Source organism: Notolepis coatsorum (assembly GCF_963971535.1).
Source record: "Notolepis coatsorum genome assembly, chromosome: 18".
NCBI classification, from domain to species: domain Eukaryota; kingdom Metazoa; phylum Chordata; class Actinopteri; order Aulopiformes; family Paralepididae; genus Notolepis; species Notolepis coatsorum.
The window spans coordinates 17,162,661-17,183,625 of NC_140182.1; the positions used below are offsets into that span (position 1 = coordinate 17,162,661).

The 20,965-nt window shown below is 41.2% G+C and overlaps 1 protein-coding gene across 1 annotated transcript; it reads right to left on the reverse strand.

Moving 5' to 3' along the window:
• Nucleotides 1-1,040: 1,040 nt before the first annotated feature.
• On the reverse strand, nt 1,041-20,576 carry tph2 (tryptophan hydroxylase 2 (tryptophan 5-monooxygenase); the record flags this gene model as incomplete). The annotated part of the gene is made up of 11 exons (XM_084334535.1): nt 20,448-20,576; nt 18,958-19,092; nt 17,698-17,881; nt 10,743-10,843; nt 8,854-8,921; nt 8,180-8,376; nt 2,993-3,128; nt 2,439-2,565; nt 2,227-2,322; nt 1,416-1,549; nt 1,041-1,215 (listed from the first exon to the last, which is right to left on the reverse strand). Exons 1-11 carry the CDS (start codon nt 20,559-20,561, stop codon nt 1,041-1,043), a joined length of 1,467 nt encoding a protein of 488 aa, XP_084190661.1. The 5' UTR covers nt 20,562-20,576.
• Between the last annotated feature and the right edge of the window lie 389 nt (nt 20,577-20,965).

A 20,965-nucleotide genomic window follows, 5' to 3' on the forward strand; every position in this document is an offset into this window, starting at 1 on the left:
TTTTACCTGTTCCAAACAATCCTGGTATATTATACATTAATCTCACCCACATTATAAGAAAGAAAAGTGAGTATTGTGGTATAATATATCCTCATGTAAATATATCCCCCTCCCCTGTGTTCACTTTACCTGTGCCCCCCCCCCCCTCTCTGTGGAATAATCACCCCCCTCCCCTGTGTCCCCAAACCTGTACCCCCTCCCCCCCATCTGACCTATCAAATGGGACCACACACCCCCTTTGTTGAACTATAAAGGGCTCTTCCCGACCACAATCCCGGCGTCTTACCTGGGTAATTTCAGCTGATCACCTGGGGCGAGAGCCTCAGCCATTCTCTCTATGTATTCTAACTGTTTGGTTAATAAACCTTGTTATTATCCAAGCCTCGGTTGACTGAGACATTCTTCATCAGGATATCCACAAATATCCCACACTAGCAAGCTAACGTTGAACATTTTCAACGGTCAATTGTTCAAAGGTCATTCTAGAAAGCATTTCATTGCACGCAAAATTAGTACATGCCCCCGTGTGCAGGATGACTCATCAACATTTCTTTTTACTGTTTTCCAGGAAATGACAAACTCTAAAATACCATTAAGAATATCTACAAAACAGGGTTATTGTTGGGACAGATACTGGCTTACAAGTGACAATCAGTGCAAGACATATCATGTGATAAAAGATCTATTTTGATTGTGTGAGGCCTTTAAATGGATAAAAAAAAAACACAAATTAGCTGGACTTCTCACAGTTTTTCCCACACCAATCTATATAATACCAATGCAATATAGCCTTTTCAAATAAAAAATATATATTTTCGTACATTTTTTATTTACCCTTTTTCAATTATATTATTCATTCAATCTGTGTTCTGTACAGGTTGTCATTTTCTCTCTTTGCATGTACTGTTAGATTAGATAGCTAAGCGAATAAACACAGCTGCAATAATCACTTTTCTCAGATCTGCTGCGAAAGCGTTGTGCGGTAAAGACATCTAAGCATCCTTGGACTGGAAGCCATGATCTGCTGAACACGGGTGACTTCAGATGCCCAGATATGTGTTCATTTTGCTGAGGGCATCGCAGACGGTGTTGAGGTCACTGCGGAGGTCCTGGACCACGTTCTCAATACCCCTGGTGTCCTTGAGCAGGTCAACGCTCTGGGTGTAAGGGTTGTAGTACACTGAGAAAGGCCTCTTGATGGACTTCGCAAACTCCCTGTTAGGGCAGAAAATATCAAATAAAAGAAGGATTCAAGCAGAAATGTCCAGGTCAATGTCAGATGTCCGGTCAGCTTTTTATTATTATAATCCCCCCCCCCTCATTTTGATCAAGGTCAATAGATGAACACAAATAGGACTGTGGAGAAGATTATACACAAGAGTGTGATCATGTCACACAATACGTGTTTACGTTACCGCATCTTCTCCTTGGCCTCTTCGAAGCTTTCAGAGACAAAGTAAACGTCTTGGAAGGTGGTGATGAGACACTCCTGGTGGCAGGTGGTCCTCGGGTCAAACATCTTCACACACGCTTTATCAGACAAGGCATGCTGCCATGGCAACAGAGAGATACAGTGGAGGTTAGTATGTTTGCCTGTGTGTGTGTTTAACTATACTTGTGAGATCTGAACCATGACAAACCACCTTTAATGTGAGGACATTTAGGCTGATCCTCACCTCACACAAAAAAACAATGATTATTGGTTTAACCCTTTCACTCCCACTCTACCAAATGGTTAAGATTAGGGGCTACATTTACATTTTACATTTTGTCATTTAGCTGACGCTTTTATCCAAAGCGACTTACAAGTTCTGTACGACAAGTCAGCAGGAAGGGTACAACTCTTATCAGCTGAGTAACAATGATCATCAAACAGTGCTGAAACGTGGGTGCTGCAGTATTGAGTGCATAGACATAAGAAGACATATTAATATAGTAGGAGGAGTGCATGGTAGTAGGGGCTAGAGAATGAATTAATTTGAGTCAATACAATGTCCTCACAAATATTGTAAAATGTGTGTGTGTGTGTAATCACATGTGCAATTAACCCTTTCACTACCACACTACTGAAGGTTAACCTTAACCCCTTCTGTAGTGTGGTAGTGAAAGGGTTAACCATTTGTCGTGTGGCAGTGAAAAGGGTTAACCTTCTGTATTGTCGCCGTGAAAAGGGTTAACCCTTTGGTAGTGTGGCAGTGAAAGGGTTAAGTGTGTTGACTGCTTTACCCTCAGCTCTCCAATAGATGAAAGCAAGCCGGCCCCATAGGCTCTGAGCTGACCGTCCTGTTTGCACAGCCCGAACTCTATAGTGAAGAAGTAACACTGTGGGAGAGAAACAGAGACACACAGTCCAGCTGATTCCACACATCTCTGTTCCATTTCCATTCCAGCCGTGTTTCAAATCGTGCACGGAAATTATGCTTCTTCTTCTGACTAACCGTCGCCAGCTTCTGCACGTCCTCGTCAGATGCCCCCAGAGATGCCAGTCCAATCTCCTGGGAAAACTGAGCAAACTTGGGATCGGCTAGAAGAGGCACGTGGCCCAACAGCTCATGACATGTGTCCCTGTGGCCAAAAGAAAAAGACATCATCACAAATATATATATATATATATATTAATTTTTATTTTTTTTTATTATAAATTTTCTTCCCAATGATAAATTATATAATATATATATATATTTATTTTCTTTTTTATCAATTATTTCTATTAGTCATTTATCCACTAATGCCGGTTAGCCTAGGCATTGTCCAACTAACACCTCTCCCGAAGGCTAACCGGCACTGTCCGCTTCCATTCATTGTGCTAAGCTAGGCTAACGTGCAGCCAGATAGCTTTCTACTGAACGCACAGAGAGGAAACTGGTATCTATCTTCTTGTCTCTCTCTGGAGAAGACGATAATCTAATTTCCCAGAATGTTGCCGTGTTCCTTTAAATACAGTACTTGAGTAAAAAATACTTTGTTACTTTCCACCACTGAGGAGACTCACGGTTCTGGCGTGTAGAGCGGGTCTACGCTGTGGCGGACATACTGGGTGCAGTTAAACACTCGGTAGGCCAGACCGGCCAGGAAGTCCCTAGGTGACAGGTAGCCTGCTACTGGTCGCACAGTGAAACCAGACCTCTCTGAAACAAACATCAACATTGGGGAAAATCTTTACCAGATCAGCACGATGGAAAATAACAGGAAAAATAAGGCCCACATCCAAAAATAACTAGAATTATCCTTTATTTAAGGTTATGTCAAAGTGGGTCGTGATCCAGTTATGCTGCCACTGATTATTTCTTACACTTGTTTGAGTAATTCATGAGTTTGAATATGGCCGCCAGTGATGTCATCAGGGACACCGAATCCTTGTGTTGTGTAGTTTAATACAGCGAAATATGCCACAATAATGTGGAACGCCCTACCAACAGCCGTAAAGGAATGTGAATCCCTACCCTCCTTCAAACCCACTCTCAAAGAGCACCTACGGGTGGCTGCAATTCGAAACTGGCCCTGGTAAATGTCAAATCCTCCCACTCCCCAACCCAGCCCCCCCCCCCCCCCCCTCTAATTTAAGTGTATCCCCTTTTGTTTAACATTTTTATGATGTTCTCTCTTTCTTACATAGTACTTTATATTTGTATGTCTCTAAATGTTTTGATGAATTGAAAATGGAGGACCCCTATGTAAACAAGACGAAAGTCTTCCTCTTAGCAGTTGTTGTATTGAGCTGTACATTGTACCCATTCTGCAATCTGTTAATACAGTTTTCAATAAATCAATCAATGAAATGATATAGATGAAAACATAGCAATACGTAGTCTTATAGGGACTGCTACCATATCATTTCATGGTGCTGTAATTAACACAAGGATTCAGCGTCCCTGATGACATCACTGGTGGCCATATTCAAACTCATTAACTCTCAATAACTTGTCTAAAAATGTATGTGTGTGTAACAGAGGCAACTCGCCCCTGCCACGAATTCGACCATGCCTTGAGTGGGAGTCGAACCCCAGGCGTCCGCACTGCGGGCGACATCACAAACCGCTGCGCCAAGAAAGGAATTCCCTTCTAAGCGCTCAGTTTGTATGCCTCTGGGGAGTGAGTTTTACACCCGTTACATGTGCAAAACTGTTTAGAGTTTTTGGATGTGTGAAAGATGTGCAAAAAAAATCAGCATTGTTTTTTGGTACAGTACTTAGTAAAAGTACTGACTTACAACTCTGGTTGGTGATAAGTAGTGACTGCCAAGAAAAGCACATTTTGCCAACTGCCAATCACAACTGTTGCTTTCCTCAGACAAAGAACGTATTTTTTTACCCTGCTATCACAAGCGTTGCTTTCCTCACGTCAAACTAAGGGAGGGCGGAACTTGAGATAGGTCAATTTGGATTATCTTTCACATGGATGTTAGCCTCCTAGACAACGACTCCTGTCCCACTGAAGACTTTAAGACTATTGAGGTCTGTCGACATCCAGAATACAAGGGACCGGGTTCCATGCTTTACTACCTCTCAGGAACAAGGACACGTTGACATCCAGAATACAAGGGACCAGGTTCCATGCTTTACTACAGGGTTCGCACAAGGTCCTGAAGTGCTTAAAGTGCTTAAAAAATAAAATAAAAAAGGTCAACACCTAGAATTTCTTGAAAACAGCCCATTTGTTAACAAGGTGCTTAAAAAGTCCTTGGAATTTAAATCAACCATTCGCATTGAACGTTTTGTTCATCCATCAAATTGTTCTGAATCAAGATTTAAATTTTTTTATTTTTATCTAAAGTGTAATTAATTGTGGGAAAGCCATAAATATTGGATCAGATTTATAAAAAAAAAAAAAAAATTAATTGGATCCTTTTAAATGCCATTTAAAAGTGAAAAATAGTGCTTGGAAAAGTACTTGGAAGTCCTTGAATTTTGCAATGTCTGGGGAACCCTGTTACTGGACTCCAATCTTACATTTAAAAAACAAATCAAATCGGTAGTAAACAACGCAAAGTTTCACTTATCAAACTTCCGTCACCTCAGAAACTCTGTCAACAAAAGCAGCAGCACTGTATTTTAATGCCATTATTATGTCACACTTAACATACTGTCTGACTAGCTGGACACCAGCCTCCTGTACAACACTACGATCTGTACAGGTAGTTTACCATCAGGCTGTGAAAGTTCTAGACAGGAAAACAAACAGCCACCACCATTGTCATAGCATAACAAACCAGAACCTACTGAGCTGGGACAATCTCGTCAAATTCAAAGATGCCTGCCTTACCTATAAGATCTTACATGGCTTGGCAAATCCCCCCCCCCCCCCCCCTGTACTTTCATAAAACAGAAAGCATCTGCTGACAGATATATCAGGTCTGTAGTCAGAGGGGACTGTGTCGTCCCAAACAGGAGGTCTGCTTTTAGTCAGGCAGCCTTTTCCGTGAGAGCAGCCCACACCTGGAACAGTCTGCCAATACGGCTCAGGGAGTATCAAAGTTACATTTAATTTAAAACTAACTTAAAATCATGGTTGAGAGATGGTCATGTGTGCGACCATTTTAACTGAGGGGTTGTGATGTATTGTAATGTATTTGAATGTATTTATTTGTATGTATTTTAGTGTATTGTAACCTATACTGATTCCTACTCTGTTTTAATTATTGTACTATGTCTTAATTATTGTAGTGCTCATGCCACCTGCCCCAGAGACTACAGTTAAAAATTAGCCAACCTGGCTAAACTGGCATATTTACAGTAAAATGTTCCTTAACACAATCCCGCCCAAGAACGGATATATCCGTGTTTCGATTCCATGCTTAAAGGACCGAAGGACAGATATATCTGTGGCAAGTTGTTTTATATATATATATATAAATATTAAATATAAATATATATATTATATATTATATATCCGTGGCTCATGGTAAGATCTTTTTCCCGTAAATTACAGCCCGATCGGGCCTTGTTATGATACTCAACCAGGCGATCAGCGTATGTGGCTACTTAGACGAACACGGTTATTGGTAATCAATAATAAGAAACGACGTCCCCCGCCCCCCCCCCCCCCCCCCCTTTCATGCATACATGCTTGAGGATCGTGCCGATCATATGCAGTTTGAGTTTTAACTGTAGCTTATGTATAACGGAAATGCCATTGGATATAACGTTAGTAGCTATTAGCCCTTTATCTCGCCTTCCAGGAAATATACTAGACCAAATCCTGTATAACGCTTATATTCACGGCGCTATAAAATGTATTGATGAATTTTTTTTTTCTTTAAGCCATTTTGAAGGGACGGTTTATGGTCTCAATTGACAATGAGAATGGACAGATAGCAATACTATAAAGTATAGATTTAGCTCAACAAACAGCCCCAAGTCTGTTTACATATGCTGGTCGTCTAGAGCAGGGGTGGCCAACCCGCGGCTCGTGAGCCGCATGCGGCTCTTTGCCCGTCAATGTGCGGCTCTTCCATCCATAAAAAAATTTAAATAAAAAAGTAAAAATTTAATTTTCTTTAATTATTTTTTATTTTTTTACTTTTTTTTTTATGTCACTCATTCCATAAGGACGTAGAATAAACATTTACAATTTTTTTTTAAATGGTCCATTTGCATGTTCTTGGTATCTGAATCTAGGGACATATATGGATCAGTGTCAGAAATAGTGTGTCTTTTACTAGGCTTGAGTAAATTGTAATGAACCAAAGGAGAATATCAATTCTATTTAAAAAAAAAAATTATCTTTGACTGTGAATAACACCATGCTAAAATTGGCCAGACCTGAAAAATCTAAGCAAATGAATAAAGGGAAGATGATTAAACAGAAGGTTTTGTAGATACAGTACTGAATTCTGCCATCTTTTTTATAATGTAAATTTCTCCACCATTTTTCATCATATTGCAACACCGTTTTTTGCAAGACGTTCACAGAAAGGTAGAGAAACTAACAGCGTTCTGTTTTATGGCAATAACGTTCAGGTTTGTGGGAGATAATCCCAAAAAATAAGAGAAATAAAAAAGTTAATCCAGAAGTCAGATGATTGACAGGGGCTGGTGTGAGCTGGGTAGGGTAGTTTTTCGAAATTTGAAAGCCCTGAGTCTTTTCCTTCAAAAGACTACACTCACTTTTGGATGTGCCACTTCCTCCTGTCAATATGCGCCGGTTTCCGACTCAATGCCCTGAGATTTCTATAATCTTATATTTCACTAATAACAGTTGAAATAATTGGTAAACAAACGTAATGCTGAAAATATACACTTTTACTGTATATCTCGGGCTTAAGAGGTTAACCCTGTGAGGCCCAAATTAAAAAGACATTAGCAACTTCAGAGGCCAGAGGGTGGGACATATAAACACATTTACTATCAAATAGCATTGTGAGGCTGAACAATGATACATGTGCTTAAAGGGGAACTATCTTATAAATGGCCTTTTTCAGTGTTTACCATTGTTTCTTAGCTATGTGGACTTATATTAATAGGATCTATGTCTCTAATTCTCATATTGGCGCATTCTTCCAATTCTCCTCTCACAATATTCACCCTCACTGAACTGAGTCATCTGAAAATGTGCATATCTGTGATGTCAGAGATTTCTCAGCTGCATAATAATGTGGCAGTTGATGTGGCAGTTGGCACCAGGCCACACAGTGGTTGGAGCCCAGCCTCAAAACGGCTTAAGATCTTGAGGAAAAATGCGGTTTTTGAGTACTTGATTAGAAATACAAAACAATGCATTTTTTTTTGAAAAAAACCTAGGTGTTCCATAGACTCACAGGAATTGTGTAAAAGTGCCCAAATAGTGAAAGAAATAGTAAAATAGTTCCCCTTTAACATTTTTAAAATAAACTTTCTTTTTTTAAATGGCTAAAAGTGATTTTGTAATTTTGCAACCGTGGGTCTCACAGGGTACTTTTAACCCTGTGAGGCCCAAATAAAAAAGACATTAGCAACTTCAGAGGCCAGAGGGTGAGACCTATAAACACATGAAGGGTGCCGTGACTGAAAAAAAAGGTTGAGAAACGCTGGTATATGGTGTGGCTCTTTGTGGTACCACAGTCATTTTTGTGGCTCTTAGTCTCTGACTGGTTGGCCACCCCTGGTCTAGAGTGATATTAGACGCATCCCAGTGGCCGCCAATGTGTTAATATGCACTGTCTCTGTATTTTAAACCAATAAATACAAATACAAAATACTACCTCTCAGGAACAAGGACACGTCCTCCAGCTGCGGGATGTTGTCTTCCCGGTAGCCGCAGTGCTTGGTGAGCAGGGGCAGGTTCTTGAGGTACTCTCGGCAGGCGTGAGTCGGGTAGAGCTTGGTCAGCTCCCTGAAGACCACGCCCCAGGTCTTGACCTCCTCCGGGGTGTAGGAGATGTGGGGGATCGGCTGCCCGCTGGGGAGGGAGGAGATAGAGGAGAACTCTATCGTTTCAGCATCGGCTCAGATGTTTAGAGAGAGAGAGAGAGAGACCAACAAATAACAATATACAGCAGAGAGAGAGAGGGAGAGAGACCAACTGAGCAAATAATATACAGCAGGGAGGGAGAGAGAGAGAGAGAGAGAGAGAGAGAGAGAGAGAGAGAGAGAGAGAGAGACCAACTGAGCAAATAATATACAGTAGGGAGAGAGAGAGAGACCAACTGAGCAAATAATATACAGCAGGGAGAGAGAGAGAGAGACCAACTGAGCAAATAACAATATACAGCAGAGAGAGAGGGAGAGAGACCAACTTAGAAAATAACAATATACAGCTGCAAAAAGTCATAGACATTAATGTGTGGGATGACGTTTAAATGAAGACTGAAATCAGACACAATTTATTCAATGAGGAAAATAATAGAGAGAGGCAGAGAGAGAGAGCTATGCTTACAATTTGTAACTCATGGCCACTTCCACAAAGTACTTCCTCCTCTGGCGGTACACGTTGTCTTTAAAGCCCTGGTGGGAGGAGGGGGAGGGGGAGAAGTGTTCAGACCCTGGCAGGTTTTTGCTAATGCAAGAATATCCATAAAGTACCTATCTATAAATCTACCATATCTACTGTATCTTACCATATCTATCCGTCTATAATTGTATCACTATCTATTGTAAATAGTGCTGTCAGGCGATTAAAAAAATGTACCTAATTAATTACAGGATTTGTAATTAATGAATCGCATTTTAATCGCATAACCATTTTATGCCTGATATTCTATATTCTATAATCATATTTCAAATTGCATTCTGTCCGGATGGCAGAATTCAGTACTGTATCTACAAAACCTTCTGTTTAATCATCTTCCATCTATTAATTTGCTTAGATTTTTCAGGTCTGGTCAATTTTAGCATAGTGTTATTCACAGTCAAAGATTAAAAAAAATTGAATTGATATTCTCATTTGGTTCATTACAATTTACTCAAGCCTAGTAACAGACACAGTATTTCTGACACTGGGAATACATTACCTGAGATCCATAGATGTCCCTAGAATCAGATACCAAGAACATGCAAATGGACCATATAAATGTGTTTTCTACTGTGTTAAAGCTGACAGATTCCATGTGTGCTCATACAGGCAATTCCACACAACGGCACCAGAGAGTCTGTTGTCAGGAGACAGAACTGTAATCCTAGATCCCTGCTATTTTAACTATAACCATGTACAGTATAGACCCTGTATTCTGCTGCTATTTTCTGAGGAAGCATTTTCATTGGCTTAGTGACGACATATAGGAAGCTCAGTCTTTATGTTCCTGGCAGAATGTAGGATGTCTGCCCATTGCAATGAACCACCTGGCAACGTACTCCTGTCTGTAACTTTAGCTTGATTCACTTTGGAATAAACCTTTGAAAGATGTCTTCTACCTTTCATTATTGGATATTATTGATAACCTTGACAATTTTAATATTGAATATAGTCAGATATACGCCACAGAAGTGAGGGAAGACGTCTCACGGTCGGACTGCGATGTAAACAAAATAAAAACTGTGTGTACAGTTGCTCCATCAAGTACTTTGTTAGTAAATCGTAAGCCAGCATGACACATGGAACAAGTCTGATGAGATGAGACAATGTGCCTTATTCCCATGATGTATATGTATGTATGTATACGTATGTATGTATGTATGTATACGTATGTATGTATGCATGTATGTATGTATGTATGTATGTATGTATGTATGTATGTATGTATGTATGTATGTATGTATGTATGTATGTATGTATGTATGTAGTATGTATATCACGTCGGTTAGGCGGTTAGGGTACCTTATGTATACTGCACCTGTGTATACTGTATACTTTACTCACTCATAGTATATATTTAGATTCTAGTGTTTATTGTAACCATATTTATTGTAACGTATAATATAACTGATAGGGTATACAGATCCTCATCTGCACCTACCACCTATCACACTGCCTACTTGCTCATATGCGTATATTCAGAGTTAATTGTTTACACTGCCTATTTTTACTTTTCTACTGTACTATAATTTTATGACCTGTATCATGTCTTCTACTACCTGTACCTCCCCTCCCCCATGCTGCTATGATGCCTGAATTTCCCCAAGGGGATCAATAAAGAAATATCTTATCTTATCTTGAAACAAATGACAACGTGGTGAAAGACCACTCCCTCTGTTTGAAATCCTTAAAACAAGCAGAACTGTAAGCTAACGTGAAATGTTCTACACTAAGCAGAAGCGACATTTTCTCACCGCATTAGCAGATTCCACTTTGTTTCAAGGAAATACAATTGTAAGATTCCAGTAACTTACGGGATGGTCAGCGTCCAGCTCTGACCCGTACATCAGAACTCTGTGAGAGCACTGGTCCAGCTCTGCGATCTTCTGGGGGAACCAAGGCACATCCTCTCCATCTACAGTAACATGTTACACAACACCGCAGGAAGTTATACTGGTGTGAAAGTTGGTATGATTTTAAGGTGCTTCTCCTCACACATACAAAGCTCTAAATGGACAAGGACCCAGCTACATTGCTGACTCTCTAATAAAATACAAACCCGCCAGAACACGGGCGGCTGGGTGGCGCAGCGGAGATTGCGCTCGTCACAAGAGACTCCGGTCTCGAATCCGGGTGTCAGCATTGCCTCCGGCTTGGGCCAGCCGTCATACTAACTCATTGGTAGAGTTAGAGGGTGGAAGTCGATGGGTGGTAATCTGGACGTTGTGGACAGCGACTCCTACAGGTCGGTTGGGGGACGCCTGCAGAGCAGAGACAGGAAAATGGCGGGGGTAGTGTGAGCCTCCCACACGTTCAGACCGCGCTGCAGGTGAAAAGATGTGACAGGCTGCCTCCTCGTGTACCGGAGGGGACACGTGATGCAAGGCTTCTATCCTCCCTACAACCGACCAGTGGGGGGCATATGCGAGCAACGTTCAAGACAGGGGAGGGGAGAATTGGAAACACGAAATTGGGATGGGAGAAAAATAGAAAATAAGGAGAAAAAAAAGGAGAAAAAAAAACCCCGCCAGAACACGGCGATCATCAGATGCAGGTCGATTAGAGGTCACCAGAAAGAGTCATAAGAAGATTGGTGATGCAGCCTTTGTAAACTACGCCCCAAAACTGTGGAACACGTTACCCAACAATATTAGGGAAGCCAATACGTTAGACATTTTTAAAAGGCAGCTTAAACCTAAAATCTCTTTACCAAAGCATTTGACTGACTTTACACTATTATACTGCACAATTTCTCTGTGATTGACATTGCACTATTTCTCTGTTTTATTCCCCATGTTTTTATGTTTTTATTCACTTTTATTTTATCCGAGGATGGACAGCCGTACTAGTCAATTACTGTTTTCCCACAGATAGGCGGGACGTTTTGGGACCGTGAGCAGGAAATGTGAAAGGCTTTACAGACCAAGTCTAAGTCTTGGTGTCTTTATTATTTATTATTATTTTTATCTATTTTACTCTGTCTATTGCTTTTATTACAGGTTCGAAACTGTCAGGCTTTAAAAACGGTGTAAGACCCAGGCATAGAACTGCGCCCTGAGAGAGGGAACTGCGCCCTGAGAGGGAGGTTTGCCCTGAGTGGGAGGTTCGAAGGGTCAAAGTGGGTATCAAGAGGGAAGACTGTCAGGTTTTAAACTGTGAATACCAAACAGAAGGCAAAGACGAGTTCTGGACTTTGTAATCCAGAACTATTTTATTGCACTGTAAAAAACTGATTGTCTGCACTTCATGTGCTCATTTCATCATTCATGTCTTTTCTATTCTACTAAAACTCAATCAAACCATAAACAAGGTGGCCTGTTGGGATGTTAGATCCTAATGTGAAAAACTGTGATTTTATATGTTTGCTAATTTTACCCTTGATATTATTTGACTTATTTTTACTTTTATCTCTACTCCCCACTATCCGCTGGGTGCATACTATAACCGTTATCATGTTTTGTAACAGATTACAGAAATTCAAGAAGCCGCTATTGGAACGTGAGGTTCTGATATGATTTGATTAATATATCTGCATTATTTTATCCCACTTTATGCGTTGCTCTTGCTGCTTGTTTTACACTAATTTTATGTCTTATTTCTTACTGATGTAAAGCACTTTGAACTGCAATCCCCTGTATGAAAGGTGCTATACAAATAAAGTTATTATTATGAGGCATCGGCAAAGCAATATCTGTCACTGTGACACATTTCATGTCTCTATCATTTGATTTTTGTGAATGTTATGAATACCTCTTCCCCATCATGGTGGAAATACATGTGTCAAATCAGACAAAGCGAGTCACGATTAACACTTCTCTTACTGTTTACGTGTCCTCTCCATCTAACATGTTACACAACACCGCATGTAGTTCTAAAGTTCTATATAAAAAAGTAGTTTCTTGTAAAACCCTCCCTCGTCTTTCTACGGTAAGATTCATGACAAATTCACATCCTGTGGAAGTCTATCTCTAGATCACACGGACACATTACAGTATACTAACCCCCCCCACTATGCCTAGTACCATTTCAATATGTAAATATTAAGATGTGCCTAAGGACAAGATGCCTAAGTACTCAAATGTTTGTATAATATGAGAGTTACAGTTTAAAAGTTACATGCCAAAACTTTTGTTTATATAGCACCACATTTGACACTGCACCCCCCCCCCCCCCCCCCTGGAGATGTCTTCCTTTACACAGCTCTTTGATTTGATTGATTGATTGAAAACTTTATTAACAGATTGCAGAATGGGTACAATACAGTACAGCTCAATACACACAATTGTTAAGGGGATGCAGACCAGAGAAAGACTTTCGTCTTGTTTACATCAGGGTCCCCCATTTTCAATTCATCAGGACATATATGACATACATGACATACAGATAGACAGTACTGCTACATCTATACATTTATGACATACCAGATTTGCAAATACAGTACTGTTTGTGATACAAAAAGAGTAAAAAAAAAAGGGAGTATATACATTTGACGTAGAAACTGTACATTGGAGGAGGTTGGGTGGGGTTGTGTGGGGGGGGGTTGGGTACATTGGGATATTGACAACCATACTGGGTAATTTACATTAGAGGTGGTTGGGGGGGGGGGGGGGGGGGAAACACTGTATAAACAAGCAAAACTGTACATTGGGGGGGGGGGGACACACACTGTACAAACAAGCACAATTGTACATTGGAATATTGACAAAACCATACTAGGTCAATTACTGTACATTGGAGGGGGTTGGGTTAGGACATTTACATGGGCCAGTTTCGAATTACAGTCTCCCGTAGGTGTCCCTTGAGAGTGGTTTTGAAAGTGGGTAGTGATTCACATTCCTTTACAGCTTTGGGTAGGGCGTTCCACATTGATGTGGCATAATTGCGAAATGTGTTTAGTCCCTTGTTTGAGCCGAATCTGGGTTTTACATGATTTGTGGAGCTCCCTCTGGTGTTGTGATCGTGGTATTCACTGACCTTTGGGAAGTATTTTGACATGTACATGTACTGTACTGTTCCCATCCCCCAGGCCTAGGCAAAACAACCCTTTTTCCTTAACCCTTCCACTACCACATTACCAAATGGTTAACCCTTTCACTGCGACAATACAGAAGGTTTTCACTGCCACATGACAAATGGTTAACCCTACCACACTAGTGTGGTAGTGAAAGGTTAACTTTCTGTAGTGTGGTAGTGGAAGAGTTAAGTTACAGACCAAAACATAGCTTGTTGTTATAGCGCCACCATCTGGCCAAATGGCACCACATTGGAGACTGCACTGCCCTGGGTCGTCAGCAATACACCCGCCGAAAGTGAAGACGGACAGAGGACGGAGAGCTCTCATTATCATCATTAGTCGTTTACTTAAACTTAAAAGCCTGTAATGACCTGCATTAATGCAATTACCTGGTCTGCATTAAACATTGTTGTCCTCATAGGCACAGTAGCCTATTTGTAGTTTTGCAAACATTTACTGTATTATTCATAGCCTGAAAGGTACAGAAATCCATCGGATGGTCGTTAATATAGCTGCTGCTGTTTTATCAAAACTGAACTGGGCAGCAGAACTGTTTTTTTCAACATTTTTCAATTCAAATGAATTTTGGTATACAAGTGAATCAATTGAATATACATTATACATACGTTTAAGCAGCAACATCCTGTATTAGCTACTACACAGACCAACAGATCAATGCAATTTTTAACAAAGTGCAGCAATTTTAGGAATAATATATATATATAGCGCAAAAAAGGACCTTTTGTAAACTGAAGCACTTTCGAGGTAAAAGTAAAACGCAGTACTTTCAAGTACATTCCAGAACAGTTGACCATTGGAAAAAAAACTCTTGATTGATCAAAATGTCTCTTATTAAATTTTTTTTATGAACAAACCAGACTAAGAAAAAAAGTTATTTGCGATTTATTATACTTTATACTTATAGCACATGCATGAGTCTGGTCTCCTTTGAAAGGTAACATTCTTACACAATAAAGAAAAATCATCATGTGATTAAATGCATCAATTTGTTTTTACTTTAAATTCTTTCTGTAGTTAATTAATCGAAATGAATGCGATAAAGTCCCAGCCCTAGTTTTATCATAACTGAACTGAGCAGCAGAATCAACTCTTTGTGTTTTATCATAACTGAACTGAGCAGCAGCAGAACTCTTTGTGTTTTATCATAACTGAACTGAGCAGCAGCAGAACTCTTTGTGTTTTATCATAACTGAACTGAGCAGCAGCAGAACTCTTTGTGTTTTATCATAACTGAACTGAGCAGCAGCAGAACTCTTTGTGTTTTATCATAACTGAACTGTGTGGCTCTAGGATGCAGTGACAGTGCACATGCTCTTGTTGCCTTCACAGCCTGGCTGCCTTGAATCTATAAATAAACAAAAACAAAGGGATGATTAAAATCTATTCCCTCAGAATCAATGACAGATTTATTCAACTGTCAAAATAACATGTCAACCCCCTTTTAATTGGCCTCATTGAGAACTTCCTTTCTCCTGCTTCATACTAGTGGCAGGAGGCCACACAGTAGGCTAGTGGGGAGATTCTCTGAGAACAATGCTCATCGATTTTACATCGATTGCTGGAGAGAGAATAAACTAACCTACACTGTAGCACTCAACACTTTGATGAACACTGTTACTCAGCTGATAGAGTTGTGCCCTTCCTGATGACCTGTCGTACAGAACTTGTAAGTCGCTTTGGATAAAAGCGTCAGCTAAATGATTAAATCTAAATGTAAATGTAAATGGAGAGGGAACACAACTGCCCTAGTCTATTGGGCTGGCTTTAATTAGTTTCTTATTTTTATTGATTTCATTACTTAATTATGTATTTATTTATTTATACCATGAGGCCAATTTATACCTTGTAGCTGGATGTATGTACAAAGTGTTTTGTCAGTCGGATGTACAAATCATGGCTTTTAAAAGTTGTACATTTTTACCTTTGATTGTAGCGCCACCATTTGTCCAACTGGTGTGGAAGTTGGTATGAGGCATCGGCAAACCAATATCTGTCACTGTGACACATTACATGTCTCTATCGTTTGATTTTTCATGAATACCTCTTCCCCATCATGGTGGAAATACATGTGTCAAATCAGACGAAGGGTTCACGAGTAACGCTTCACTTCCTGTTTTTACGTGTTTTTCCAAAATGTTATTGGATGTGGCCAATATATGTGTGTGTGGATATATATATATATATATATATATATATATATATATATATATATATATATATATATATATATATATATATATATATATATATATATATATATATATATATAGTGTATATACACATACAGGATACAGACACATGCACACATATATATATATTAGGGATGTCCGATATTATCGGCCGATATTGGCATTAAAATGTAATATCGGAAAATATCGGTATCGGTTTAAAAAAAGAAAAAAAGAAAAAAAGAAAAGATATTTTTTTTTTCTTTTTTTTTTTTACATTTATTTAACCTTTATTTACCCAGGCAAGCAAGTAAGAACAAATTCTTATTTTATTTATTGTCAAAAGTATGCATAATGTTGTGTTAATTCCGCAACAAGAGATATGTAATGTTAATTACCTGAAATTATTCTGTTTTTTGGGGGGCTGGGGAAACCCTGCATATATCGGTATCGGTTGATATCGGTATCGGAAATTAAGAGTTGGACAATATCGGTATATCAGATATCGGTAAAAAAGCCAATATAGAACATCCCTAATATATATACATATATATTGCCCACATAATATAATATAATATAATATAATATATCTATGTATATAGTAACTTATTATACTGTGAATTTCTCCAGACCTCTCTTGACTGAGGTGTGGCCAGCAACATGAACCGCTCCCCTATCCCCACTCAAATCCAACCCACACGTCAGACCAAAAAAACCAAGAGGGGCCTTTTTACCCAGAGGTCACTGTTTTACCGCATTACAGATTCTATCTTTAACTGCCCGAGATCATCGGAACAGCACAATGTATGTTCTGTTTTCGGGTGGCTGTTCCCTTTAACGCAGTGTCTACAACATGAATAGCACAATGTGTCTTCTGTTTTCGGGTGGCTGTTCCCTTTAACGCAGTGTCTACAACATGAATAGCACAATGTGTCTTCTGTTTTCGGGTGGCTGTTCCCTTTAACGCAGTGTCTACAACATGAATAGCACAATGTGTCTTCTGTTTTAGGGTGGCTGTTCCCTTTAACGCAGTGTCTATGTAGCCGGTGTGATCTTACTCTGCATGACTGTGGATAGACTGCGGTACCTCCGTTACACTCACCCCCCTAAACTCACTCCACCCAGGGCATCCGGGTCTATCGGCACCACGTGTAGCCGGTGTGATCTTACTCTGCATTGTGTTTTTCGATTCGACCCCTGTTAAGGGATCACCCTGAGTGGGAGTTGAACCCCGGTCTCCCGCATCGCGGGCGGCATCACAGACCACTATACCAAGAGGTGAATTCACTTCTTGCTATTGGGTCTGGATGCCTCTGGGGAGTGAGTTTACTTGCAGTACCGCTTAACGTCCACAGCCACTTCACTTACTGTCCCTCGTGACTGTGGATAGACACGCGGTACCTCCGTTACATCTACAACACGAATAGCTAAATGTATGTTCTGTTTTAGTGTGGCTGTCCCTTTAACGCAGTGTCTACAACACGGCTCCATACCAGAGACTAATACAGTCTAATATAATCTACGTATTATACATAAGCAATATCCTCAGACGGACGTCGTCCATACCTGCCTCTGCAGCCCACACGTTGGCCGGCGTGTTGAAGGAGATGATGTTGACGTGGTCCTTCAGATGCTCCAGGAGCTCATTGAACTCCTTCTTACTGCAGCTGCAGTCGGCATAGATCTCGACCTCGTCGGCGATCCGCTTGGACGCCCGAGACTCGATGTGGTTCAGGTTCACGCGCTTCTCCTGCAAGGGGTGCAGCCATAGCATGGGATGAGGTCGGAGGAGGGGGGTTAAAGAGGGGGTTGGAGAGGAGCCTATAGTATTAGGAGGAAATGTAAGAATTATCTGCCAATCAAATCATCCATCCATCCATCCATCTACACTTGTGTAGATTAAAGCTGCCCTCTTAAGGCTGCCCTCTTAAGGCTGCCCTTTTAAGGCTGCCCTCTTAAAGCTGCCCTCTTAAGGCTGTCCTTAAGGCTGCCTTCTTAAGGCTGCCCTCTTAGTAGTCGGTCAGTTTGTTCTTAGTCGACCAAGACTTTGTATGTTGATTAGTCACTTGTTGTGCTTTCACACACGCTGAATGAATAATTTCCTGAAAAATTATGGACATCTTTAGTAAACATGAGATTTAAAGAGGTCCCTCTGCATTATCGCATGTGGGAAGATTCGTCGACGAAATCAACCAATCGATTAGTCGACAAATGCTACGACTATCAGACGAATGCTACGACTATCGGACTAATTCTACGACTATCGGACGAATGCTACGACTAGCGGACGAATGTTACGACTAGCGGACGAATGCTACGACTATCGCACGAATGCTACGACTATCGCACTGCTACGACTATCAGACGAATGCTACGACTATCGGACGAATGCTACGACTATCGCACTGCTACGACTATCAGACGAATGCTACGACTATCGGACGAATGCTACGACTATCGGACGAATGCTACGACTATCAGACGAATGCTATGACTATCAGACGAATGCTATGACTATCGGACGAATGCTAGGACTATCGGACGAATGCTACGACTATCAGACGAATGCTACGACTATCAGACGAATGCTACGACTATCAGACTAATGCTAGGACTATCAGACGAATGCTATGACTATCAGACGAATGCTACGACTATCGGACGAATGCTATGACTATCAGACGAATGCTAGGACTATCAGACGAATGCTACGACTATCGGACGAATACTACGACTATCGGTGGACTGAGAATGTCTTTACTTGTTCCCAAAGCCCTACGGTGTAGATGTGATCTTTAAAGCGTCCTCAGCGACAGAGACACCCACCTGGAACAGCCTCAGAGCTTTGACCAGGCATCCCACCTGGTTCTTCAGAGAGAACACCACGGCCGTCCTCCCCGACTCGGGGCCGCTGTCGATCTCCGGCTTCTCGTTGATGGGGCAGAAGGACGTCCGCCGCGACTGCCGAGCAACACGGTCACAAAACACACCGTCAGTAACCATGACGACGGACGACAGTCATCCAGAAACGTATATCTGTGTTCATTAATAACCCTGTAAGACGCTTGGTTGCAAAATTACAACATCACTTTTAGCTTTTAGCTATTTTTTTCTTTTTTAAGACTGTATTTTTTGTGCACATTTACATAGTCAATGGGTCCTGTTGTTCAGCCTCATAATGCTATTGGATAGTAAATGTGTTTATAGGTCCCACATTCTGGGCTCTGAAGTTGCTAATCGCTGCTGGCGGGACAAAACCTCATGACTCAATTTTTTTTTTTTTTCTTTTCTTTTTTTTATCAACTCAGTAGATCATCCTCCATGTGTGTGGTTTTACAAAGTCTACACAATGGGAAAGCATTAAACCAATCATCTGTCTAAACCTCGTAACTCTATTCGCCCTCAAATCTGTGTTCGTTTTTTTCATCTGCTGAAAAGTTGGGCTTTTGGAGTTATGAGGTTTTGTCCCGCCAGCAGCGTGATGTCAATTTAATTGAAGCACAACAATTGTGGTCGCTCACCTCAGCACAACTATATAGAAAGTACAAGTGCTGATACTAACCCATTTCCTTGATTTGAGCCACCCATCACATAATGATTGAATCAGATTTCAGCTTCAGCCAGTGGGGGTTACAGTTTACAGAAACAAGAGCCTTGCATGGCGTTGCCGTTGTGCAATGAGAGATTAACAGGTGAGATATTAGTTGATCATTTCCTCTGTTCCGAGAAGATCTTTTACAATAATCTTTAATCTTTCACATGTGTGAATCTGTGTTGGAGTAAAAACGAATAGATAAATGAATAGAACTTCAGATTCTATCCATCTTGTCCTCGCCTTACCTAAGGACACGTCTTGTCCTTTGATGCAGTCACTTTACCGTTCCCTGTTTGAGTAGAGCTGAGAAAAACTATATTGGGTTTCTGTGCCAGCTGTTAACTTGACAAAACATAGATGTGTTTTTGTCCACGCGTTGATGGACAATATTGATCTAATCGCTTCCACAGAACGGGTCATTGGTCCTGATGGCTTCATAACACATAACAGAGAAATTCAATAGGATCAGAACCCCTTTCAGTGTACACACTTCTTCTTCCAGCCAACGCAAAGACACCACCGTTCAACTCGATGACAATCCTTCAAAATGTGTTCCAAAAATGGGCACAATTTCTGGGTCCTCGAGGAGTAGGTTAGAGTAACATTACCGAAACATCTAACAGAGACTCCCAGAGATCAAACCCACTGGTGGACGCATCGTTAACGGTCCAAGAGAGCGAGAGAGAGGGAGGAAGGGAGGGAGGGAGAGAGGGAGGCTCACCATCTGGCCTCCGGTGTGGCGCTGCTGGCGGTGGTCATCGAACATGGCCGAGTCCAGGGACATCCCTCGCTTGGACCAGTACTTGCTGGAGAACATCATCATGGCCGGCTGCATCCTGGGCACCGGCTCAGGGGGTTCCCTGACTTCCCTCCTCTTCACGTGGGAGGACGCCATGGGGAACCAGTGGGTATATTCGTACCAGGACTCCAGTCTCGCCACCTATTTGAGAATGCCTCTTTTACACACTGTTATACCGTCACCTCTCCTCTGCCAGCCAGCCCCAGCCCCGGGTCTGTTTATATAGGGTGAGGGAGGAGGGAGGGTGTGTGTGTGTGTGTGTGTGTGTGTGTGTGTGTGTGCGTGCGTGCGTGCGTGAGTGCGTGCGTGCGTGCGTGTGTGCGTGTGTGTGTGTGTGTGTGATAAGGCATAGCCAGTGCTGCCGCTGTTGACACGGATGCTCATATAAACCAGAGAGGCGCTTTTGATGCACTATCTCCTCCCCGGGAGCTGGAAGAAAT